This window comes from Cervus canadensis, chromosome 32, assembly GCF_019320065.1.
Source record: "Cervus canadensis isolate Bull #8, Minnesota chromosome 32, ASM1932006v1, whole genome shotgun sequence".
NCBI lineage: Eukaryota > Metazoa > Chordata > Mammalia > Artiodactyla > Cervidae > Cervus > Cervus canadensis.
Genome location: NC_057417.1, coordinates 4,271,998 through 4,297,059, shown reverse-complemented (window position 1 = coordinate 4,297,059; position 25,062 = coordinate 4,271,998). Strand labels below are relative to the sequence as shown.

The following is a 25,062-nucleotide window of genomic DNA, read 5'->3' as shown; positions in this document are numbered from 1 at the left end:
AAGAGTAACATATACAGATATACACACACACACACATAGACTGAACCACTCTGCTATACACCTGAACCCAACACAGCATTGTAAATCAACCATAGTTCAATAGAAACTTTTAAACAGGAGGATAATTGCTTTACAGTGCTGGGTTGGTTTCTGCCATGCAACGTAAATCAGCTGTAAGTACACATATGTCCCCTCCCTCTCAAGCCCCCCTCCACGCCCCCATCCCACCCCTCTGGGTCATCACAGAGCCCTGAGCTGAGCTCCTGGTGCTACACAGCAGCTTCCCCCAGCTAGCTATTTACACACGGAAGTGTGTATACAAACGCGACTCTAGATTTGTCCTTCCTCTGCAAGTCTGTTCTCTATGTCTGTGTCTCTATTCCTGCCCTACAAATAGCTTCATCAGTCCCTTTCCCCTAGATCCCATATGTATGCGTTAATATCTGATATTGTTTTTCTCTGACTTTGCTCTGCATAACAGGCTCTAGTTTCATCCACGGTTAAATTTTGAGAGTTGTTTATGTATTCTAGATATGGGTCCTTTGTCAGCTATGTGGTTTGCAAGTATTTTCTCCCAGGGCTTTGTTCTTCCATTCTTTTGACAGGAAACAGCAAACAATTTTGATGAAGTCCGATTTATTGATTTTTTTTCTCGTTTATGAATCAGGCTTTTGCTGTCATGTCTAACAACTCTTCACCAAACCGTACCTGTTGTCTTTCAGAGGTACATGTCAGCCTACAGATGCAGTAAATTTAACAGCTATGAGATGCTTTTAGATTTTTAATATTCCTACTCCAATCAGTTTGGGCAGATTGTATTTTTCTGGGAAATACTTTGTTTTGAAATTTATCAGCAAAGTTGAGTCACCTTTTGAAACCTGTAGTTTTGACTCCTTGTTCCTAGTACTATTTATTTGTGGGTCTCTTTTTTTCTCTTGAACCATTCTATTGTTCATTTCTTCCTAATTCATTAATTTCCTTCTGCTTTCCTTGGTTTACACCAGGGATCAGCCAACATTTTCTGTAAAGAGCCAGACAGTAAATATTTTAGGCTTGGTGGCTGGAGAGTCTTGGTCACAAATACTCCACATCATGGCACAAAAGTAGCCACAAACAGCATGTGAATGAATGTGCACAGCCGTGTCCCTTAGCACTAATGGACAACTCATAAATGACATTTTCAGTCAGTTCAGTGTTGGAAGTGTTCCATCTTAAATATCACCTGAACTAAGCATAGAATATAAGTTGACAATTATTTTCTCTTAATGCTGTAAAGACTTATTCCACCATCTTCTGTCATTGCTGGTAAGAGAATGGTTATTTGTTCCTTGAAAAATCACCTCTTTTCCATTCGTTTTGTTGGCTTTGAGGACCTCTGCTTGGGTTTTCCACAGTTCCATTCTGATGCGTCATGGTAGAAGTTTGTTTATCGTGTTCGGGGCACACTGTGCTTTTTTGTGGGGGGTGGGAGCACCACACAGCATGTGGGGTCTTAGTCCCCTGACCAGGGATCAAATCCACGTGCCCTGCATTGGAAGCTCGGAGTCTTAACCACTGGACTGCCAGGGGAGTCTCATTGTGCTTCTTGGATCTGAGAACTTTCTCATTCTAAAATTCTCACTGCATCTTCCTCCTCTCATATTTTCCAGTTAATCTTCTCTTTTGCTATTAACAACTTACTGACCAGAGACGAATTAATACGTTTTTGTTACCTAAATGTTATAAAATGTTATAGAATATTGACACCTATCAATATTCACTTACATAACAAATTGCCGGCCCCAGGCATTAGTTTCTGGAAAAATCACGTGGTTCAATAATGCGTTGTCTTAAATTTTTGTGCTTATCTTAGTAATCTTTAATTCTAGCATCCAAAAGTCTTTGAGAAGGACTTTCTCCTTGACCAGACTCTACTCAGGCTCCTTAGAACTCTTCTCAGCTAGCTCCTGACTCTTGGGCTTCCATGGTCACGTCTTCATTGTCCAGTTTTAGCAGGTCAGTACCTTTATCAGGATCCTCCAGAGCTGATCACCTTGACCTCTGCAACCGGGTGATGTCTGATCTCCCTAGCCTGCCTTCAGCAACAATTCTGTTAGGTCAGCTTAGCCAGAATCTCCCCGACCCCTCATCTTTCCTTTTAGTAATCTTCCATCCACTGACCCCCTCTCCCCCCTGCTCCTGGACTCTAAATGCCCACTTCTCCTCGTTAAGAGACAAGCCCAATCTTTCTGCCCCTACTGCAGTGGTCCGTACATCTACAGCCCCCCAGTAAAGCCTGCCTAGCTGTTCTTTTACGAGTGACATGAACACTTGCTCCATTATCAGGGATCCACTGCCATTGTTTGTTGCAGTCGCCGACATCCGTGTCTGGGTAGTGGGACATGAGCCGTGGGAATCGCGCATGACTTTGGTTGCAGGTGTGCCCAAGCGTTCCCAGACCTTGTAGGGTATGCACATTCTCAATCTCTAAGGGCAGGCCTGTGGCTCTAATTATCAGCAACTGCCTGACATCCCCAAACTCTCGTCTCCTACATCAGAGGTCACCAGGCTCGCTAGACCTGGAGTGAAGTGTGGGGGAGTTTGGGGCCTCCTTTTCTCTTTCTTAGTAACTTTCTTGATAACTCCTGGGACTTCCCTGGTCAGGGAGCTAGATCCCACATGCCACAACAAAGACCTGGCCCAGCCAAATAAAAAAAAATTTTTTTAAGTGCTCCTTTGCACATAACTTTGCTTTGCCTCTTAGCTCACTGTACAACAACTGAGTGTGTGTCCTCTTGGCGGAAGCGAAGAGAAAGGAATGGGTTTTCCCTTCGGGATGGAAGCAGGGGGTCAGAGTGCTTGCTGGCGCGTCCACTCACCGCATTGTGGAGGCGGGTCCACGGGCACAAAGCCCCTGGCACACAGGTGGACGTAGGCGGCGGCCAGGGTGCAAGCAGGCTGGTGCTGCTGGGTGCCACAGGTGTCCCGGATGCACAGGCTGAGGAAGGGTGTTGGGTCCACCTGAAATCCAGCCCCCAGAGTCAGTGTCCCTGCCCACCGCGCCCCGGGGAGTAGCACAGAGGAGGGGCGTAGGCTAGATCGAGGCGAGGGCCTCCTCTGTCCCGCGGTCCACCCGCTGCGTGGCCTCCGTGGCCGCACACTCACCACTCCGAAGCAGCTCGCCAGGCTGGAGTGGGGATCGTGGAAGGTGGCCCGGCAGATGGGGCTCTGTTCCGGGCACACCGGCTGAGTTTTCTCCACGGCTCTGCAGTCACCAGCCAGCTGGGGGCATGAACCCAAGACTCAGGCCTCTTGCCTGGACCTCTGTCTCCTGGGCAGTTCCACTGAGTGCCCCAGCCACAGGGGGAGACCACCACCCCATCGGCCTAGGATGGAGAACCTCTGGAGCCCCGGAGACGAGGTCCCCGCGCTGCTCAGGTGCACGGCCAATCCACACAGATGGTTCCCTCTCCACCCCCAGCCACGGCATCCTAGTGATGACGCCCAGGCCCGCGGAAGGGCGGGCGGGCTGGCCCGCAGCTCACCTGCCAGGCCTGGGTGAACTCCTCCAGGCTGCTGGCCAGCGTGCTGTCCGGCAGCATCATCTCATTGCTGGCCTCGTTGTCATTGGTGCCCAGAAGGCCGGCGGACAGGCCTGTGGGGCAGGGACGGCAGGACGGGCCATGAGAGCCTGCTGGCCAGGGTCGGGGGCATGGCCAGACCCTGCGTCCTCCAAGGCTGACCTCCCTGAACACCAGCCCTGGCTCTGAACCTTCTCTCCAGAGGGAGAGGAGAATAAGGACTGTGAGGGAAGCGTTTTCTCCCCTCCCGGGACCTTCCCTATCCACTGGCCCTCTCTCCCGAGTGGCCGGGATGCTAGCTCTTCATAGGTGTTCCCGGCACAGCCCAACCAGGTCAAGGGGAGGGTCAGAGTCCTGGGCTCAAATCCTGGCGCTGCTGCTCATGGCTGGGGACATGGGGGTGAGTAAGTTAAAGTGGGTCACCTGTCCCAGGGGACAACAGTGGGGGGATCAAAGGGGAAGGAGCTGACCATGCATCATAGCTCCTAAAACAGGGCAGCAGTCAACCAGCCAGTTGTGTCCAGAGTTGTACACCCCCTGGTTCGATCCCTGGGTCAGGAAGATTCCCCCTGGAGGAAGGCATGGCAACCCACTCCAGTATTCTTGCCTGGAGAATCACATGGACAGAGGAGCCTGGCGGGCTACAGTCCGTAGGGTCGCAGAGTCGGACATGACTGAAGTGACCTAGCACACTCATGCTCCCTGAGGTAGGGGCTGTCCCAGCACTGAACGTGATCAAAGCTGGCAGAGATGGGCTTTGAGCCTCTTCCAGTTCTGATATCCGCTCAGGCTGTAAACCCCAAGGACCAGCAGAGGCCCAGGAGCATCCCTGGGCCTCCCACCCTCATCCTCCCGAAGACACAGAGTAACTGCCCACTGGGATCTGTCCATCTCAGCCCCGGAAGCTGCACCCACGTGGAGGCTGCCAGCGGGGGCCCAGACCCACCATGCTGCCAGACGCTGAGAGTCAGGCCGCAGAGGCCGGCACGGACGTCACAGGTGATGGAGACGCCGTCCTCACTGGTCAGCTCAATCCTCGGGTCGTCCCTCCCAGTCTTGGCGGGAGGCAGGTCCCCATCCAGACAGCTCTCCCCGGGCAGGGAGTTGCTGTACAGTCTGTAGGTCTGTGGGCCAGACAGGGGCTAGGACAGTCTCCACAGGGCACACGTGTGTGGACATGGCAGGAGAAGTGTCCGGGCGACCTTCCCACCCCGCTCTTGCAGGCTCACCTTCAGGCTGGGGTACAGGGCAAGGATGGTGTGGTCCAGCCCCATGGTCAGCGAGGTGAGCCCCGAGCCCGCCCGGTTTAGCGTCAGCGAGAAGGTGTCGTGAGCAAAGTCCTGGGCCAGCAGCAGGCTGCCACAGTGGTCACCAATGCCCCACACCCGGCCGTCAAAGGTCACCACGTACCTGGCCCCAGCCACCACGGCGTGGTCTGGGGAGAAGAAGCCAGAGGCAGGGTGAGTGGGGCCCGCTGCGCCGGCTGCAGTTGGGGGGGGCCCTGAGCCCACAAGGCAGCCCAGAGCATCCAGGGCCTGCTCCTTGGCTGGTGTCCTCAGGGGCAGCCCACCTGGGGAGCAGGGTCTGTCTCCAGGAACCCCAGCTTCAAGACAGCTTGAGCTCGAGGGACGCCCCGAGGTGAATGATGTACAGCCAAGTTGGCAACAAGAAGGAACCGAGCGGTGATGCACGTTTCAACACCGAGGACCCTTGGAAACTCCGAGTGAGAAGCCTGGTCACGTGTTACATGATTCCTTTCATACAAAGTTTGTAACAGGCAAATCCCCAAAGACAGAAAGTGGACTGGGGTGTAGCTGAGGGGTGGGGACAGAGAGCTAAGGGATGCAGGGTGTCTTTTTGGGGTGAGGAAGGTTCTGTAGTTGACCATGTTGATGGATGCACACCGGCCACTGAATCGGAGACTTTAAATGGACAACCTGCAGCCTCCCAAGGCGACAGAAATACACAGAAACAAATGGGACCTAATCAAACTTATAAGCTTTTACACAGCCAAGGAAATCATAAACAAAATGAAAAGACAACCTACAGGATGGGAGAAAGTGTTTGCAAATGATGTGACCAACCAGGGCTTAATTTCCAAAATATAAAACAGCTCATACAACTCAATATAAAAAAAACACCAAACCCAACAGAAAAGTGCGCAGAAGACCTAAATAAACATGTCTCCAAAGAAAAAATAGCCACCAGGCACGTGAAAAGATGCTCAGCATCATTAATAATTCAAGAAATGCAAATTAAAACTACAGTGAAATACCATCTCACACCGGTCAGAACGGCTGTCATGAAAAACTGCCAGTAAATGCTGGAGAGGACATGGAGAAAAGGAAACCCTCCTACACTGTTGGTGGGGATGTAAGTTGGTGCAGCCACTGTGGAAAACAGTGTGGAGGTTCCGCAGAAAAGTAAAAATAGAATTACCATATGGTCCAGCAATCCCCCTCCTGGGCATATATCCAGACAAAACTCCAATCCAAAAAGATACATGCATCCCTGTGTTCATAGCAGCACTATTCACAAGAGCTGAGACATGAAAACAACCTAAATGTCTATCTACAGATGAATGAATAAAGAAGACGGGGTCCATGTATCCAGTGGAATATTAGCCATTGAAAAGAATGAAATAATGCCATTTGCAGCAACATGGATGGGCCTAGAGAGGGTCATACTGAGTGAGGTCAGGTAGAGAAAGACAGATATATCTTACATGTAGAATCTTAAAAGTGATACAAGTGAACTTATTTACAGAACAGAAACAGACTCACAGACTTAGAGGATGAACTTATGGACACCAGAGGGGACGGGGAGGGGGAGGGATGGTTAAGAGAGTTCGGGATTGACATGTATTGGGTTGGCCAAAAGGATGATTTGGGTTTATCTGTAAGATGTTACAGAATGAACTTTTTGGCCAACCCAATACATACTACTATATTTAAAATGGATAACCTACAACAAGGACCTACTATACAGCACGGGGAACTCTGCTCAATATTATGTAACCACCTAAATGGAAAAAGAATTTGAAAATGAGTGAGACATACGAATGGGCTTCCCGGATGGCTCCCTGGTAAAAAATCCGCCTGCCAATGCAGGAGATGCAGGGTTGATCCCTGGGTCAGGAGGAGCTCCTGGGAAAGGAAATGGCAGCCCACGCCAGTATTCTTGCTTGGTAAACCCCATGGACAGAGGAGCCTGGCAGGCTGCTGTCCATGGGGTCGCAACAGTCGGACACGACTTTGAGGCTAAACGAGATACATGTGTGTGTGTGACTGAGTCACTTTGCTGGCCACCTGAAACCAACACAACACTGTCAATCAGCTACGCTCCAACATCAAAGGAAAAGTCAAACGCCGCATGATGTCACTTGCATGTGGGATCTAAAATGTGGCACAAATGAACCTATCTACAAAACAGACTCAGGGACACACAGAACAGGTTTGCTGTTGCCAAGGGGGAAGGGACGGGGTTGGGGAAAGGGTTGAGTGGGGGCTGGGATTAGTAGATGCAAACTGTTATATGTAGAATAGATCAACAGTGCATGTATGCATAGCATAGGGAGCTATGTTCAATATGTATGTGTAACATAGGGAACTATATTCAATATCAATAACCACAAGTGAAAAGGAATATTTTTAAAAAGCATATGTATATGTATAACTGAGTTACTTTGCTATATAGCAGAAATTAACACAATATTGTAAATCAGTGACATCCATACTTCAGAAAACAACAAAAGGATTTACACCAGGTTCCACACCTTTGCCTCCAAACTGAACTAACCACATCATTTTATTTATAAAGATGAATACAAATGGTATTTTCCCATTTGTCTCTCATTTCTTGTCACCCTTGACGGCAGGTTAGAAGTTGTTGAATTGTACCCACAGTTCAAAAAAGACCTGAGTAGCAGGTTGATTGTTACCTCACTGAAGCTACGACAAAGAGACACGCTCACTATTTAAAAAAAAAAAAAGTACAAAGGCTCCGTCCCACAGGAGGGAGGGGCCACTTGGGCCAGCCCTGCCCTCTTCACAGTGAGCAGAAGGTGGCCCGAGAGAGGGCAGTTCTGACCCACCGGCCCAGCAGAGGAGCAGAGGCTTGGGTAGGGAGCAGATAAGAGAAGCCCCGTCTGTTGAACACACACCCGGGCCAGCCCTTGATGGCCTCACAAGGAGGGTCCCTCTGTCAGGTGTCAGAGCTGAAGGTCGCAGCTCTGGGTCACACACGTGGAACCCGGGGACCAGGCTGTTTCCGGTTGCTCCGCTGCCTGCCAGACAAGTACCCCTGACTCCGGCGGCTCCCACCTGCCCGCATTCCCACCTGTCCTCACCTGTGTGATCACAAGACCCCCCAGGCTACACACCACTCCTTGCCAAGCCCTGCCCACCAACTTGAGACCCTCCCGGGCGCCAAAGGCACATGCCCGTTACCTCCCAAGTGAGCCACGTTGCCCCTCCGGGTGGTGGAGAGGTGAGACGGCTCGCCAATGTACACTCGGAGGAGAGAATGCAAACTCCCAGGCAGTCCCAGCCCCCGGAGCTGTGTCTGCTCCGGGCCCTGCCTCTGGCTCCAAGTCTCGCCTGACAGTCTGGACTCGATTAGTGGCCTTCCGGCTGCAACTGGAGGTCTGTTTTATGTTTTCCCTGCAGAGTGCCCCTCGGAGAGAGCTGGCCCGGTCCTCAGCCACTCGCCATGCCTCCGTGCTGGGCTTCAGGCTCAGGCTTTGACTTTCTGGACAAATGCCTTGGACCTGCAGCCCAGCCCTAGTCCTGTGTGGCCCTGGGAGGCCCAGTAGCCTCGGCACTCAGCCTGGGAGTAGATGGGCTCAGCACCGTGATGCTAGGGCGTCCCTGTACTAGCAAGGGACGGTCCCACTGTCCAGCTGTCCCTGCCAGGCCACGCCGCTGCATCCCAAAGGGCAGAGGGGCTCCCAGAGAGGAGGGGCACAGGACTTACATCCAGAGGGGGCCCCCAGCAGGCCGCGTTTGAGCCGGTGGTACTCGGCCAGCACGCTGGTCCTGTAGAGCGCTCGGAGCGGCCGCAGCAGCAGCTCTTCCACCAGGTGGCTGGTCACGCGGGCCACATCCAGGGGCTCGTCCCCTGCCGGCAGCATCGGCAGCGTCACCACCACCGAGCGGTCCCTGGAGGGAGCACAGAGGAGCTGGGAGACCCTGGCACAAAGGCCTCCTGACCCTTCCCGAAGTGCCTGATGGCCCAGGCCTCAGAAAGCCAGCTGGCCTTGGTGGGGTGTCCGGAGAGCAACTCAACAGGCCAGAAAGGAGCCCCATATCACCCACTCCCAGCACAGCAAGCGGAACAACAGCCCCAAAGATGCCCAAGCCGCTGAAAGGCTACATCCCCTTAGGTGGCCAAAGGGACTTTGTAGGTGTGACCGCACTAAATATTCTGAGACAGGTTAAACAGTGGAATCACAGTGGACCTTGTAAGAGGCAGGAGGATCAGAGGAAAGATATAAGGACCAAGGTAAAAGGGGAGAAGATGCTACGCTGCTGGCTTTAAAGATGGAGGAGGGGCCACAAGCCAAGGAAAGGTGGCCAGTAGAAGCTGGAAAAGGGAAGGAAAGAACCTGAAATTCATTTTGAAATTCTGACCTCTGGAATCACACGATAATACATCTGTGTTGCATTAACCCACTGAACTTGTGGTAATTTGCTACAGTAGCCATAGACAACTAAAAAATCTCTAAGCCAAACCCTGTACCCCAGTCACCCACCCCTTACTCCACAGATGAACCCTCCATCCTTTCAGTCATCAAAGCCAAAACCCTTGGAGTCATCCCCGGCTCTTCTCTTCCACCACCTACATCCAATCTGTCGGCCATTCCTACAGGCTTGTTCAGAGTCTGACTGCCTCGCACAACGCTATGGCTGCCATTGCACGGTGCAGCCACCTTCCCATCTTGCCTGGACCATTCTAAACTGGGCTCCCCACTTCTATCCCCCGCTTCCTGACCCCAGTCTTTATTCTCAACATGGGGCCAGAGGGATCTTATTAAATGAAAGGTAGAGCATGTCCTTCCTCAGCTCAAAACCTCCTGTGTATTCCAGAACCCCGTTATCTCCCTGACTCCTCCACCTTCCACTCCAGCTCCCCTCCTTGGCGTCCTTCATATTCCTCCAGCAGCAGGTGAGTTCCCACCCCCAGGCCTTTGCATCAGCTTTGCCCTCCTCCCGGAACTCTCTTCCCATGACCACACCCGGCTCACTTCCTCGCCCTTCAAGCCGTTCAAGGCTCAAATACTGCCTTCTCACTGAAGCCAACCACAGCCTCACTCTTTAAAATGCCCCCATCGGCGTCTTCCCTTGCAGTCCAGTGGTTAAGACTCTGTACTTCCACTGCAGGGGGCACGGGTTCCATCACTGGTTAGGAAACTCAGATCCAGCATGCTGTGCCACATGGCCAAATTAATTCATTAAAAGGTTGATGTTTAAAAAAAAATACAATGCCCCATGTCCTTTTTTTTTCCCCTGTGACATTTAGATAACACACTAGCTCAGGGGCTTCCCAGGCAGCACTAATGGTAAAGAACTTGCCTGCAATGCAGGAGATATAAGAGACATGGGTTCGATCCCCGGGTCAGGAAGATCCCCTGGAGAAGGGAATGGCAACCCACTCCAGTATTCTTGTCTGGAAATTCCATGGACCGAGGAGCCTGGTGGGCCACAGTCCATGGGGTCACAAAGAGTCATACATGACTGAGGCAACTTAGCACGCATACTACCTAAAGGTGGGTAGACTACGGTCCGTGGCCAAATCCAGCCTCTGTCCTGTTTTTGGACAGCCTACAAGCTAAGAATGGCCTTGACATGTTCAAAGAATTCTTAACAGAAACAAAAGACCAAGGCTACGTGAGGGGCCAGCTAGCTACAAAACCCATACACATCACTCTCAGGCCATTTACAGGAAGGCTTGCCGCCCCCGAGGGGCAGATAACCTGGTCACTGTCTCCCCAGGCAGCCAGGGGAGGGCCAGAACCTGTCCCACTCACCACTGCGTCTGCAGCATCTAAAACCCCACCTGCTCAGAGAGAGCGCTTGTAAAATATCTGCAGAGAGAAGAACAGACCTCAGTTTCCTGATCTGTAAAATGGGGATGAAAATGCCTCCATGGCAGGGCTGGCAGGGGAGCGGATGATGGCAGGGATGGCAGGGGGAGGGTGTGCCTGGTGTGGGGCAGGGCCTCGGAAGGGGCGAATCACCTGGCCGAGAAGCTGTACATGTCCAACAGGGGTCTGCAGAGCCGCCTCAGTGCCCGTGAGAGCGCGGCGTCAGCCCAAGACAGCATCTGGTGGGCGGCCTGGACGGGGTGGGGGCCGCGAGAACGGTCAGGGCCATCCCCGACCATGAGGCCGCCTCCCGCCCCCGCGCCCCACCTCACCAGCTCCAGGGCACCCCCTGTGGCCTCCAGCGCTGCCCCGAGGGGCCCGGACCCCCAGGTGCCTGGGGTCCCGGACACCCAGGCCTGTAGCTGCTGCAGGGCTGCCTCCGCCCGCTCCCGCCACACGTCATCCAGGGGCCGCACCGTCACCTCCAGGTAGGCATCCTTCAGCGTGGCCAGGGGCCCTGCAAAGGCAGCCACTGCCCACCGTCAGCCACCTCTTGGGCCTGGCGGCAGGTGCAACGCTGCTGGCCGCCTCCCAGGCCCATGCGGGGAAACCAGCCCGCCTCTCCCAGACGACCTGGGCCCCCAGCAAGAAAACAGGGCCTGCAACCTGGAATGAGGTGGCCGCACTAGAGACTGTGGATGTCAACCCGGCAGGCCCGAGACTGCCCGTCTGCAAGGCCTGTTCACCAGGGCGGCCCCTGGCTGGATTCTGGGGGAGTCCTACCATTCCCAGACCTGATGAGAGGGCCTCCCTGGGCCTGGGGTGCAGAGACAACACGCTGAACACCCCTTTTCCTTCTGCAAGTCTGGGACGTCGGTCTGTGCCAGGCAGGGGCTCCCACCTGACCGCCCGGCAGTGAGAAGCCTGGGTGCGGGGCCTCTAACGCGCTCCCTTGGGCAGTTATGTCTGACATGTGCTGTCACAATCTGAAGCTGGGGGTGCTGAGGGCATCCTGTGCGCCCCCACTGGGGGACGAGTCTGGGAGCTCGTGGCGGGGTTGGGGGGTGGTCTCCCTGGAGCCTCTTCTACGCCTGTCCCTCCGCGGCCTGGCTCTGTATCTTGGCTCTAAGGCTGCAGGTGCAACTCCAAGCTGAGAGCCGAGTCCTGGTGAGTCATCCAGGCCAGGGTGGCCCTGGGATTCTGACTAGAAGCACGGCAGGGGTGAGAGGACGCTGAACGGCCAGTCTGGTCCGAGCACCAGCCAGTCTCGGGATGGTCGCCCTGGTGCTGGGCAGGGTCCTGGGCTCCCCCACTGGGCCAGCTCTCAGCCCTGGTGCTCCCGGACCCTGGGAGGGGCTGGAGGGTCCCGGTGTTGCCAGGAGGGCGCTAGGGACAGCAGCCGTCATGACCAGTGTGGCCTCTCTGGTGCTTATCACAGAGCCAGAAACAGGCCCTGGAATCTATAGCAGTGGGCTTCGCAGAAATAAAGCTGTACGCCCAGAAGAATTCAGAGACTGAAGAAACTCGGGTAGAGGTCCCAGAAAAAATAAGGCGGTGAGCATGAGGGATATGAGCTCGGAGACCTACAAGAATGGACACGGCTGGCTTCCCCGGTGGCTCAGTGGTGAAGAATCTGCCTGCAATGCAGGAGACGCGGGTTCGGTCCTCAGTCCAGGAAGATCTCACACGCCGAGGGGCAACGAAGCCCATGCACCACAACTACTGAGCCCGGGAGCCGCAACTAGAGTCCATGTGCCGCCAGCACTGAAGACCCCTCACCCCAGAGCCCGTGCTCCGCCAGGAGAAGCCTGTGCACCACAGCTAGAGAGCAGCCCCCCGCCCCGCTCGCTGCAACTAGAGAAAAGCCTGCCCTGCAACAAAGATCCAGCACAGCCAAAAACAGCACTAAATCAATAGAATTCTTCTTTAAAAAATGGACACGGCTCCCTGAGTCTGAAGGGTGTAGGTCCATGAGAAATAAGGCAGAGGGCTCTCAAGGAAGTCGGGGTGCGGGCCCGCTGGGAATCTGGTGGCCTTCCTGCTTGAACCACTGCCCCGGGCCAAGTGTGAGGGGTCAGGCGTGGATCAGGGGCCCTGGGGTTAGGTGTGGATCGGGGGCATGGTCACCCCCCTCCCCCCACTGCCCCTGCACTCACGTTCTAGCTCCTTCCGCAGCTGCTCCAGCCCCGTCTGCAGCCTCTCCAGGGAGAGTGGCATTTGGTGGGTGAGCGCCCACCCGGCTGGGCTCAGGCCCCACAGCGCAGCCACTGCCCGGCCGCCATCCCGCATGGCCCCCAGCCCCGCCTGGCACAGCCGCAGAAGCGGGTCAGCAAGGCCGTCCAGGGCGCCCGCTGGCCGCACCTGGGCGGAGGGGAATGGAGGCCGGATCAGCGTGAGGGTCTGGGGCCACCTGCACCCCTCGTGTCCTCAGAGGGGGCCCCAGACAGAGCAGTGACCCCGCCCAGCCCCACGCTCCCTCCCTTCTCCAGTGATACCCCAAGTGCACTCGACCCACCAGGCGCTGGAACCTTCTCACGTAGGCGTCCAAGCTGTGGATCCTCTCCTCCAGCCGGGCTTGCACCTGGGACCCGAGAGCAGCTACCCTGGACTGTGGACAGAGAGGCACAGGCTGGCCCCCCGGGAACGAAGCGGGCAGAAAGCTCCTGATGCCAGCAGCAGGGCTGCGGACCCGCATGCCACGCTACGGGCTGTCTGCCTCTGCTTTCCTTGGCTCCACTGGACTCTGGAGCCTGGGCCTGGGGCCTCAGGGTGGGGCTCAGGCTGGGGTGGTAGGAATGGCAAGCCGCCCCCCCAGCCATCTCACCTCCACGTGGCCCAGCAGGGTCCCCTGGCAGCCGCGTGCGGTCAGGCGGAGGCTCTGGCTGGCAGCCTGCAGGGTCAGGTGAACCAGCGGCTGGGCGGGCTGCCCTTGGTCCCGGAGCAGGGCCTCCACTTCCGCCACCCGCCTGTGGGCACAGGCCCGCAGCAGCACGCTCTCCTCTTGGCTCCCTGGGGCCAGGAAGGGACCTGCTGCTGAGCCCAGGATTCATGCATCCTCCTCCCAGCTGCCCACTCCCCTGGCACTCCACAGCCTCCTATCGCTCCCCGCTGCCCACAGGCAGAGTCTCAAAGGCCCTGGGGCTTGAGGGTCTCAAAATGAGCTGCCTATATCAACCTTTGGACTCCCCCTCTAGACCCAAAGCCTGGTTTCTTCCCCATCCCCATACCCACCTCTGATCCAGACCTTCCCCCAGCCTTTCCTGCATCACAGTCAATCCAGGTGGCCATGGAGAGCTCCTCTCCTCCTGGCTGGGGGTGGGGGGGCCGTGAACCCTACCAGGGTTGCCTTTGACTTTTGAGCTCGCAGCACCCCAATCTCTGACTTCTCTTGGACCAAGCTGAGCCCCACTGAGCCACACCCAGCGCCTCCACTCACCTTCCTCATGGGCCACCGAGGCCTGCAGGCAGTTTGGGGCCCGAGACACTGACAGCCTCACTTTCTCATCCCCGTCGGCCACGCTTCCCTCCATCTGGACCAGGCTTCGAGAAGCCGAGGTGGAGATGCGGCCCAGGAGGCCAAGCCACTGAGCTTTGGGGCCACGGAGCTGGGGGAGGGGGGCAGAGGCCTGAGTGGGACCTGCCCTGCCCTCTGCTGGCCCCAGACCTGGGGAGAGGTGGCTGGGGAGACTGAGGTTGAACCTTCCGGGGGAAAGGCAATGCCCACCCCACCCCATGCCTTCAGGAGCAAGTGCTGGGTCCCCTCACCTGAGGACCCTGCCACAGGCCTCAGCTCATGCTCACTCGTGTCCAGCTCTCTGAGACCCCATGGACTTAGCCCACCAGGCTCCTCTGTCCATGGAATTCTCCAGGCAAGAATACTGGAGTGGGTTGCCATGCCCTCCTCCAGGGGATCTTCCCAACCCAGGGATCCAAACCCAGGTCTCCCACATTGCAGGCAGATTCTTTATCGTCTGAGCCAGCAGGGAAGCACAGGGCTCAGAATCCCTACCGACTGCATAAGCGCTTATTAAAATCCACATCCAGGGACCTAACTGCGCACGGACACGGCATCCAGATGGCTTAAGAATTCCTGATGCTCAGGCCTCACCCCAGAGATTCTGACACAGCTGACTGGGGGCGGGGCTGGGCACTGGCATTTCAACATCCGCAGCACCTGGGTGTCTCCCCCTCCCGGAGAGCTTTTCCGTATCTGCAGGAGAACCACTACAAATGTCTCTACAAGGTCAAGGAGACCTTGTGGGTGGCACCTGGCATTAAGGCCAGGCCACTGAGCAGTTCGTCCCAGCCCCTGGAGCCACCAGCCGAGAGGGGAGGGGACACAAGACAGGTGGTTGTTCAGTCACCAAGTTGCGTCCCACTCTTCACAACCCCATGGACGGCCAGTGGAGCAACTGACTGGAACAACTCAAGATATACCGATAAAATAATACTGAATGTGCATGCTCAGTCATGTCTGACTCCCTCGCAACCCCATAGACTGTATGCAGCCCTCAGGGCTCCTCCATCCATGGGATTGCCCAGGCAAGAATACTGGAGTGGGTTGCCTTTTCCTTCTCCAGGGGATCTTCCCGACCCAGGGTGGGGCAGAGTCAGGAAAACCCTCAGTGGCCTAAAGGGAAGGAACCCTGAGGGAGACCCTTCAGGGGGAGGGGAGGCAACAGGCTGGCTGAGATGCAGGTGTGGGCAAGGGGAGCCCCTCAGGCCTGAACTCAGCTGCTCTGTATTCTGGTCCAAATGCTGCATCTCCCAAACTGTGCAGCCCGGAGTCACCGTGTTACCCTCTCTGGGCCTCCGTGTCAAAATCTGTAAGATCAGATGTAGAACAGTGGTTCTCAAAATTTATTAGGAATCAGAATGCGCGTGTGTGTGTATGTTTGTGTGAATGTGTGCGGGAGGTGTGTTATGGGTTGAATTGTGTTCCTCAAAAAGATCTGATGGAATTCTAACCCTGGCGCCTGTGAATGTGGTGTCCTTTGCATGTCTGTTCTTTGCAGATGAAATAAATTTGCGATGAAGTCATATAAGGACACCTAAATCCGATGACTGGTGTCCTTATAAGAAGGCCGGCAGGGGGGACTTCCCTGGTGGTCCAGTGGCTAAGACTCCAGGCTCTCAGAGCAGGGGGCCCAGGTTCAATTCCTGGTCAGAGAACTAGATCTCACATACCACAACTAAGACCCGGTACAGCCAAATAAATAAACAAATAAAATATTAAAAAAAAAATACTGGAGGTGATTGCCATTTCCTTCTCCAGGGGTCCCAAGTTCAATCCCTGGTCAGGGAACGAGACCCCACACGCTGCAGCTAAGACCCAGGACAGCCAAATCAATAAAAACAAATAGTAAAGAAAGAGAAGGCCATGTGCAGACAGAGGCGGAGATTGGGATAACCAAGCAACTCCTGGATTGCTGGAGGCCCCTAGCAGCTGGAAGAGACAAGGAAGGATTCTGTCCTGGGGCTTCTAGAGGGAGCATGGCCCTGCTGACATCTTAATTTTAGCCTTCTAACCTCCAGAACTGTGAAAGAAGAAATCTCTGTCGTGTTAAGGCACTGACTTGGTGGGTAATTTGTCAGCCCTAGGGATCCAATTCAGGGAGCTCGCAAAGCATGCAGTTTCGAGTCTCCTTCCAGCATATTTCTGAGTGGGTGGGAGGGGTGGCGCCCAGGAATTCCTAGGAGATTTCACAGTGCTTGGGCAGTGAGCCTGGTGGGGGGTGGGGGAGCAGGCATCTGCAGACCACGCCTGGGGTGCTCCTTGCAGATGGCCTTCTGCATCTGAGCTCTGTCCTAGTCAGAGTGGCTGGGGCCCCAGCAGCTGGGGTAAGTGCCTGCCCCCGCCCCCGAATTTTGTCCCTCTTCTCCATCAGGTTGGTGTGAACACCAAACCAGGCTGGGAAAGCCCTCCCCAGGCCATGGACCCCAAAATGGGGCAGAGAGGGTGTGGGCAAGGGAGAGGAGGTCAAAACCAGCCACCCACAGGCTTGGGATGGAAGCAGAAGGACCACCCGCTCCCTGACCACCCACTGCGGGGAGATGTGAACCTCGCACTGGGATTACACATGCGGGGGTGGCTGGCGGCCTGGCGGGCCAACGGAGAAATGAGAGCCAGCCTTGGCAAGCCTCAGAAAGGAAAATGCTTTTGAAACCATCACAGCTCCTGGACTCAGAAGCAGGGGCTGGGTGAGCTCCAGACACAGAAATGCCTCGTCCAGCTCTGGACACTGGCAGGAAATGCCCATCTCATGAGCACTTCCTGTGTGCATGTGCGTGCAAACTCTGTTTCTTTTTCTTCCCAACACTTCTGCAGAGGAGGTGGGATTTGTTCCCATTTGACAGAGGAGAATACTGAAGCTTGTAAAGGGAAAGTCACCAGGCCAAGGTCAGGGAGACACAGAGATAGGCATATGGCAGCACTGATGGGGCACCTACTCTATACCCATGCTGTGAGGGTGGAGAGGAGGGGTGCCCAGAACCCCACTGACCACCTTGTGAAATATATCTGACCCCCCACTTACAGGTAAGGAAATGGGGCTCAGAGAGGTCCCTTTCCAATACCACTTGGCCAGATGAGGGCAGAGCAGGTATTGAACCCTTTCTACCCGCCTGGGCTGCCAGTAAAGGGAGAGATAAGAGAAGACTGGGCCAATAAAAGCCAATAATAACAGCATCTGGGGTTTCCCAGGTGGTGCAGTGGTAAAGAATCCACCTGCCCATGCATGAGATGCAGGTTCAATCCCCGGGTCAGGACGATCCCCTGGAGTAGGAAATGGCAACCCACTCCAGTATTCTTGTCTGGAAAATTCCGTGGACAGAGGAGCCTGGTGAGCTACAGTCCATGGGGTCGCAAAGAGTCAGACACAACTGAGTGAACAGACACACACAATAAAAGAAGCTAATACTTAGTGCTGGCTTTGTACCTGGCACCGTTCCAAGCAATATACACATTAACATATTTAATCCCTACAATATTAATCCCATGGGAGGTAGGATAGGTGCAGTGATTATCCCCCACTTTACAGGTGAGGGTGAGAAGGGTTCCCTGGTGGCTCAGATGGTAAAGCGTCTGCCTGCAATGCAAGAGACCCAGGTTCAATCCGTGGGTTGGGAAGATCTCCTGGAGGAGGAAATGGCAGCCCACTCCAGTACTCTTGCCTGGAAAATCCCATGAACGGAGGAGCCTGGTACACTACAGTCCATGGGGTCACAAACAGTCAGACACGACTGAGCGACTTCACTTTCATTTTACAGGTGAGGAAATTGAGGCACAGACAGGGTAGGCAAACTGCTAGCTAGGAAGAGGTTGGGCTGGGATTCAAACCCAGGCAGTCCAGCCATTGCCTCTTGGTTACAGGAGAGGCTGGTGTTGGGGCAGCAGAGGAGCTGTTTTGTCTCGGGTTGGGGGGTGGTGGGGGTAGGGGGGCGGGCAGGCTGGGTGGGAGGGGCGGGCAGGCTCAGGGTTGGGAGGGGGGGCGGTCCCACTACAAGGAAGCTCAGCGCCCCACCCCGCCCCACCCCGCCCCGCCCCGCCCCGCCCCGCCGCGTGCCTTCTTGCAGTTCCAATCTTGGCCACTAGATGGCAGGGCTGCCCAGTCAGTGGTGGTCCACCGGCCGGACAGGGACAGACGGCCATCAGGGTATCTACCTCTGAGGCCGGCAGCCACCTTACCTCCAGCTCCCCGGAGTAGTCATGCGTCCGGGGCCTGCTGTGGTTGCGGAGCATCAGGCTGAGGTGCAGGCCGTGCTCTGGGTCTGGGGCGAGGCCCAGCTGGCATCTGGAGTGTAGCAGGAGCTCACCGCTGCCCAGGGTGTGCTCCCCGGAGACCGCGAGGGCCTGGAACGAGGAGGCGGGGGTATCAGCGGTCAGGGGAGGCGCAGGGGCACAGCTTCCTCTCGCTAGGCTCTGGTCCAGGCGCCAGCCCCTCACGCCAGGAGTCACAATAGCCTATCGCAGCCTCCACTCCTGCCCCAGCCTGTAGCCCCTCCTCCATTTTACCTTAAAAAAAAAATGCAAATCAGACACTGTCCCCCTGCTCAAAGCCTCTGTCTTCCCATTACACTTGGAGGAGAAGCTGGTCTCCTTGGCAGGTCCTGTGGGTCTGCATCACCTCCTTGCTCTCTCTGTAGATGCCGCCCTGTGTTCCTCAAACATCTATAAGCATGCTCTGGCCACAGGGCCTTTGCACTGGCTGTTCTCACCACACTCTGCATTCATCCTCTCTCCCTGCTTCATTCTTTCATAGCATTCACTACACCTGTCTTGGTTATCTTCTTCTACCCACTGGACTCTTTGGGAGGGCGAGCACCTGGTCTGTCCCTTTCACCATCCTTGTCCCTGCACCTAGAACAGAGCCTGGCATAAGTAAGACCCACAAATGCTCCCTGAATGGATGGACAGATTGGGGGCTGGCAAACTTCGGCTCATGGGTCAAATCTGGCTCACCACCTGTTCTTGTAAATACGTTTTTATGGGGACTGGCCATACTCCTTCATTTACATGTCCTCCACGGGGGCCTCCACGGGGGCCTTCACGGCAGAATGGCAGACTTGAGTGGCTGAAACAGAGCCCATATGGCCTGCAAGACTGAAAGTATTTACTGTGACTTCCCTGGCGGCCCAGTGGTTAAGAATCTGCCTGCCAACGCAGGGGACACAGGTTCAGTCCCTGGTCTGGGAGGATCTCACTTGACACAGAGAAACTAAACCTGGGTGCTGCAACTACTGAAGCCCCGGTGCCTAGAGCCCATGCTCTGCAACAGGAGAAGCCATCGCAGTAAGAAACCCAGAACCGCACCTAGAGGATGGCCCCTGCTCGCTGCAGCTAGAGGAAGAATCCCTCACACAGTAACTAAGACCCAACACAAACAAAAATAAATACATAAATATTTTTAAGTAAATAAAATATTTACTATCTGGCCCTTTGCAGGAAATGTTTGTGGCCCCCGGGATTGTTAGAGAGATGAGAGGGTATGGGGAATGAGAAAGGGGAAGGATGGATGGATGGATGGAAGGGAGGGAGGCTGGAAGATGGGGAGGCAGGTAGGATGAAGGAATGGATGGATGGATGGGAGGATGGGTTGGAAGGTGGGTAGATGAATGGATGGCTGGCTGGCTGGCTGGCTGGCTGGATGCCTGGCTGGAAAGATGGGTAAAAGGTGGGTGGAGGAAGGCAGGAAAGACCAATCAACTAGCTAACAAACTCAGGGGAACGTTGGGGGAATACGGGTCCCAACCCCTCCCCCTAACAATAATGAAAACAGCAGCTTGGTTTACATGTTGAGCACTTTCCTGGTGCCACATCTTAAATCTCCCCATCACCCCACGTGCTGGAACCAACCACATCTCCCACTCCTCAGATGAAACACCAGAGGCTCAGAGAGGAGAGAGTCCTGCCCAGGGCCTCATGCAGACCCATGATGACCGCACCCGGCTCCCTCACTCACACTCCTGCCCTGGGCGGGCACCCTCCTCTGTCTTCACCGTCGGGTCCCTGGGCCCTTCCCCGGGGACAGACTCACCCTGGGCAGGTGGCAGAGCCCCAGCTGCAGGGAGTGGCGCAGCCAGTGGGCATGGTCGGTCTCCACGTCTCCCCGGAAGCTCTGCGTGGGGCAGGGGGCCCCAAGGATGCGCTCCAGCATGGCCTCTGCATGGATCTTGTCTGGGAGGGATGGCTGGCGCCTCTGGAAGGAAGGAGGCATCTTGGAAAGGGGGGCTTATCCCGGAAGAGAGAAGGAGACCCTCACAAGAGGAGAGGAGATGCCAGGAACCCCATCAGAGCCCCAGGCAGCCCCAGAGCGGGCGTTTACACTCCGGGCAGGACCTCTGTTGGGAGGCTGAGGGGCTGTGGGCCTAAGGAAACCCAGAAGGGACGAGGGCCCTTCCAGGCCAGCTGCCCTCATCTCTCCATGGCCCAGCCCCTGCCCCAGGCTCTGCAGAGCAGCACTCAGCCCATCAGGAGCCCCAGGCAGATGGTGACTCTGGGGAGACCTTGACCCTGACACCTCTGGAAACCTGAGCTCCCCACCTCCCCCCACCCCTCCCCACTGGGCTCACCTACTCCTCGGTCTGCTCCCTGAGTGCCCGCCTCATGCTGGGCACCTTGCTTTCCTGACCTCCCAGCACTCTCACGACATTACAGGATGATTGTACCCATTTCACAGATGAGAAAACTGAGGTTTGCAATGGAGAAATTAATTGCCCAGGGCCCCCCAGCACAATGAGCACTTACACCCAGGACCCTATGGCCCCAGAGTCAGGCACTTTCTGCAGCTGGTGGGGCCACCCAGCTTCCCAGGCCTCACCTCATATGTCAGGTTCTGCTGTACCCGGCGTGCGTCCCAGGACAGATCCAGCCACTCGCTGAACACAGCTGGGGTCTGCGTTAAGGCCCCACAGGCCCTGAGGGTGCCCAGGCCCCAGGTGTCCTGGAGCTGACAGGGAAGGAAGAGGATGGCAGGTGTGACTGGGGCACAGGGGGCAGAACAAGGCCCGGGGTTTGGGGGCACCTGGCGCCGGGTCGGGAGGGCAGGCGGTGCATACCTGCCCAGGGGAGGCGGCCATGCAGCCGTCCCAGGAGGCGCTCTGCACTGAGGACCTGTTGGCCCAGGTGAGCTGCAAGGCCAGTGGCTGCCCTCCATTCCAGGCAAGCTGTACCTGCATGGAGATGTGGCCAGCGGCAGGTGGACAGGAGAGGGGGGACGGAGGAGAGGCTGAGGTCCCCCCGTTTGTGTGTCGGGGTGGGGAGGTAAGAGGGAGGGAGGGGTGCAGAGCCTGGATGGGGGGGAAGGTGGAGAAGCTGGTGGCCCCTCGCCCACCCCTCTAGGGGATGGAAGGGGCAGGCAGGAGTAGAGACACTGACTTCTCTTCCGGCTCATGCCTGTAAGAGCGCAGAGCCACGCCCAGACTGGAGACCAGAAGTGTTTACAGCGTGGAAAAATCCCCATTCTCAACACCCAGACTCATCATTTCCCAGGACAGTGAAATCTGAGCCCCTCACTGGGGCCTGTGGGTTGAAGCCCTAATCCCCAATGTGACAGCATCAGGAGGTGTTGGGAGGCGATTAGGGTTAGATGTGGTGGGGTGGGCGGGTCATGATGCAGTCCGTGCTCTGTAAGAAGGACCCCACAGAGCTCTCTCCCCAGCATGTGAGGACACAGGGAGAAGGCTTCAGACCAAGAAGAGGGCTCTTACCAGAACCTGGCCATGCTGGCCCCTTGATCTTGGACTTCTAGCCTCTAGTCTGTAGTTTAAGCCATGCAACCTGTAGTATTTTGCTACTGGCCCCAGCCCATCATTTCCTCCGTGCTGGTCTTAACTGTCTCTGGCCCCTCCTGAAGCTCCCAGCCTGTTCCCACCTCAGGGCCTTTGCACTTGCTGCTCCTCCAGCTTGTCCCAGCTCCTCTTCATCCACAGGTCCTCAGCTGACAAGCCACCTTCTCCATGAAGCCCTCTCTGACCACCCCATCTAAAGTCCCCTCCCCGCCCCCCCTTCCCGGACTCCAATGATTCTCTTAGTACCGGCTTTACTTTCTTTATAGGGCTTATCACAACTCTTAATTTTTTATTCATTCATTCTCTGAGTTTTGGGCTTTTTGCCTGGCACACAGTGGCCTACTGTCTCCCATTTCACAGAGAAGAAAAAAGAAAAAAGGTGAGGCTTAGAGAGGTGCTGAAGACTGCCCAAAGCCTCCCAGTCAGATGCAGAAACCAGGCTGCCCTGTGTGAACCCCTGCAGTAACGAACTAAACAAACCAGCGCATCAGTGATGAACCAGACGTGCTCATGAACTGCTCCTCCCACTAAACTGTGAGCTTTATCAACGCAGGGACTACGCCCGCACCTCAACACTACCTGGCACACAGTAGGTGCTTAATACAGTCCCGATGAAGGAATGAATGCATGAAGGCCCCCCTAGGGTTCCAAGCTTCAGGACACTGTGATTCCAGAGACATCCTTGTCTCTGATGAACAAACAAGATCCTCCTCCCCCGACACGTGGTCCCAGATGTCCCACCCGTGGCCTCAGCCATGTGGCTCACCCACCCCCAAGAGCTGTCTACCCAGGGCCCCGCGGCTGCTCCCCGCTCACCTGCCAGCTCTGCCTGCCGCCCCTGCTCTCAGCAAGGCCGCTGGCCTCGGCCCGCCGCCAGGAGAGGCCGAAGGGGTGAGCCAGGGCCAGGTGGGCGGCCAGCTTGCCCTTCCCCAGCCGCAGAGAGGAGGACAACGCCACCTGCGGAGGGGTCAGGCTGAGCGGGAGGCCTCCCCCAGAAAGGGAGGCCCTCCCCACCACCCAGCTCAGGCCACCTCCTTCATCAAGGTCAAGGGAGTGAAGGCTGCTGGCCCACCACTGGGGGAGGCCCTCTGGGAGCTTCAGCCCATTTTTCAGAGGAGTAAGTTGAGGCTTGGAGAGCAGCAGATAGGGACAAGCATATGACAGAGAGGGGACAGGGGGTTAGAGGCATTTCATGGATTTGAATCCCAGCCCTGCCTTTCACTAGTTCCATTCCTGTCTGAGCTTCAGTTTCGTCTATGAAACAGGGCTGGGGTGCCTGGCACACAAGAGGCCGTCGCTATGCGTCAGCCACTGGTCTTCCTGTTATCAGCCAGGTGGTGTTGGGACCCAGGCTCCCTGCTCCACCCCAGTGCTCTTCCCGTGGTCCTTTGGGGGCTGGGGCTCAGCCCGGTTGGCCCCATTAACGCTCCTCGGGCAGGGCAGGGCCCTGAGTATCCTGCTCAGGCCGCAAGCTGGGCTTCCCAGGTCCCCTTCCAGCCCGACGCCTACCTGGTCCTTGCCGTCCCAGCCCACGACCAGGTCATCCTGGTGACGGCGTGTCGAATGCTCGGAGGTCAGGCGGAAGCGGCAGTGCCGTGGCAGGGGGAGGGGCAGCGGGTGGGTGAGCTCCACTGGGCAGGGAGGGGCGTACAGGCAGGGGGCATGCATCAGCTTGAGGCCAAGAGGGTGCAGGGGGCCACTTTGGGGGCCACACATGCACGTAATCTGCACAAAATTCAGAAGCTTTCCCCTCACTTGGTCCCCATGCCACTCAACAGTCCATCAGCATCCCCATGAGAGCCCCATTCCAGGACTTCTGCAAGGAGGCCTTGTATCTCCTCCATCCAGAGGTGGACTTTGTTTCTCTGACCCTGGAACCTGGGCTGGCCTCGTGATTGGCTTGTAGAATTTGGTGCAGTTGACACTGCAAAACCCCAGCTTTGGGCTTAAGTCCTCAACTCCATCTGGCTCTCTGGAACCCCAGCCCAGCCATTGTGAGAATAACCCTAGGCTGACCTGCCGTACACTGATGCCACATAGAGGAGAGCCTGGATGTTTCAGCAGAGACTGTCCCCGACCAGGAGACAGCCAACCAGCCCCCGAACAAGTAAGAAAGTGCAGCCGAAATCAGCAGCACCACCTATCCAACTTAGGGCCTGACCCTGACACGTGAGTAAGACCAGAGAGCTGCCCACAGGCTCGTTAGCAGTGATAAATTCTTATTATTGTAAGTCACTGAGTTTGGGGTCATTTGTTACACAGCAGTAGCTGATGGATACACCTTCCGATATCACTCTCGGGTCCCTCACACACATGGTTACCCCGGGCACTTTGACTGTTCCACACCCACCTGGTCACACACAGCTGCCCCATGCTCCCACAGCCCATCGCTGAGCCCTTATGGCCTCCTGGCCCTCGATTTTCTTCCTTCATCTCTGAAGCCTGAGCCCAGCTGCCCTGACCTCTGGCACCGTCTGACTCCATCCCCAAAAGCCACCAACTGCTCCTGCCATCCTAGACCTCCCAGAGCAGGAGGCCACCTGAGACTCCACTGCAGACAAAGACCACCTCTGAGCCCTCTGGAAGGGAGCTGTCCCTACATGGACCCTGGGGAGCTATGCCCAGAGATAGTGGCTCTAAGCTGGTCACCTGGTCACCAGTCCAGGGAGCACGGACCACACGCAGAGCCGCAACCCCTCACTCCCTCTGGTTCCTGACCTGCTGGTTCCGGTGCCCGGCAACCACACAGCAGGGTCCATAGGCTGCTCGGCCCATCCACGGGCCCCCTGAGCATGCACACACTCACACACGCACACACGGGCACGCACAACATATACTACCGTGGCGTGCTGAGGATCCTCTCATTCCCTCTGCCTTGCAGGGCACACATGTGGCAACCCTGATCACAGGGAACCCCCCTGGGCCACCCAGCAAGCCGTGCCCGCCCCGGGCCGGGGTCTGCACTGCGTCTCCCACTTGGCAGGCCAGCAGGTCAGCTTCTGCTCTGTGTACGCAGACGCCTCAAACACTAACTGACAGGCCGTGTGTCTGCACGGCCCCGTGGGGACGGGGCTGTCTCCTGGAGGGCCTCAGGGGGTCACGGGTGCCCTCGCAGGGGCCACACTCGCC

At 56.2% G+C, this 25,062-nt stretch overlaps 1 protein-coding gene across 1 annotated transcript in view; it reads right to left on the bottom strand.

Annotated features, from left to right (window-relative positions):
* LOC122433469 overlaps window positions 1-25,062 on the bottom strand; it is a 161,402-nt gene that overhangs the window by 9,536 nt on the left and 126,804 nt on the right. Inside the window, exons 51-68 of the mRNA XM_043456461.1 lie at window positions 23,443-23,564; window positions 22,750-22,890; window positions 21,202-21,315; window positions 20,964-21,092; window positions 20,181-20,342; window positions 18,332-18,496; window positions 14,081-14,249; window positions 13,469-13,653; window positions 13,160-13,252; window positions 12,801-13,005; window positions 10,977-11,161; window positions 10,798-10,895; window positions 8,535-8,719; window positions 4,790-4,995; window positions 4,507-4,684; window positions 3,525-3,634; window positions 3,145-3,261; window positions 2,859-3,000 (exon numbers count right to left, since the gene is read on the bottom strand). Of these exons, the coding sequence (XP_043312396.1) occupies window positions 2,859-3,000; window positions 3,145-3,261; window positions 3,525-3,634; window positions 4,507-4,684; window positions 4,790-4,995; window positions 8,535-8,719; window positions 10,798-10,895; window positions 10,977-11,161; window positions 12,801-13,005; window positions 13,160-13,252; window positions 13,469-13,653; window positions 14,081-14,249; window positions 18,332-18,496; window positions 20,181-20,342; window positions 20,964-21,092; window positions 21,202-21,315; window positions 22,750-22,890; window positions 23,443-23,564 (2,706 nt within the window). The remainder of the gene's footprint in view (window positions 1-2,858; window positions 3,001-3,144; window positions 3,262-3,524; window positions 3,635-4,506; window positions 4,685-4,789; window positions 4,996-8,534; window positions 8,720-10,797; window positions 10,896-10,976; window positions 11,162-12,800; window positions 13,006-13,159; window positions 13,253-13,468; window positions 13,654-14,080; window positions 14,250-18,331; window positions 18,497-20,180; window positions 20,343-20,963; window positions 21,093-21,201; window positions 21,316-22,749; window positions 22,891-23,442; window positions 23,565-25,062) is intronic.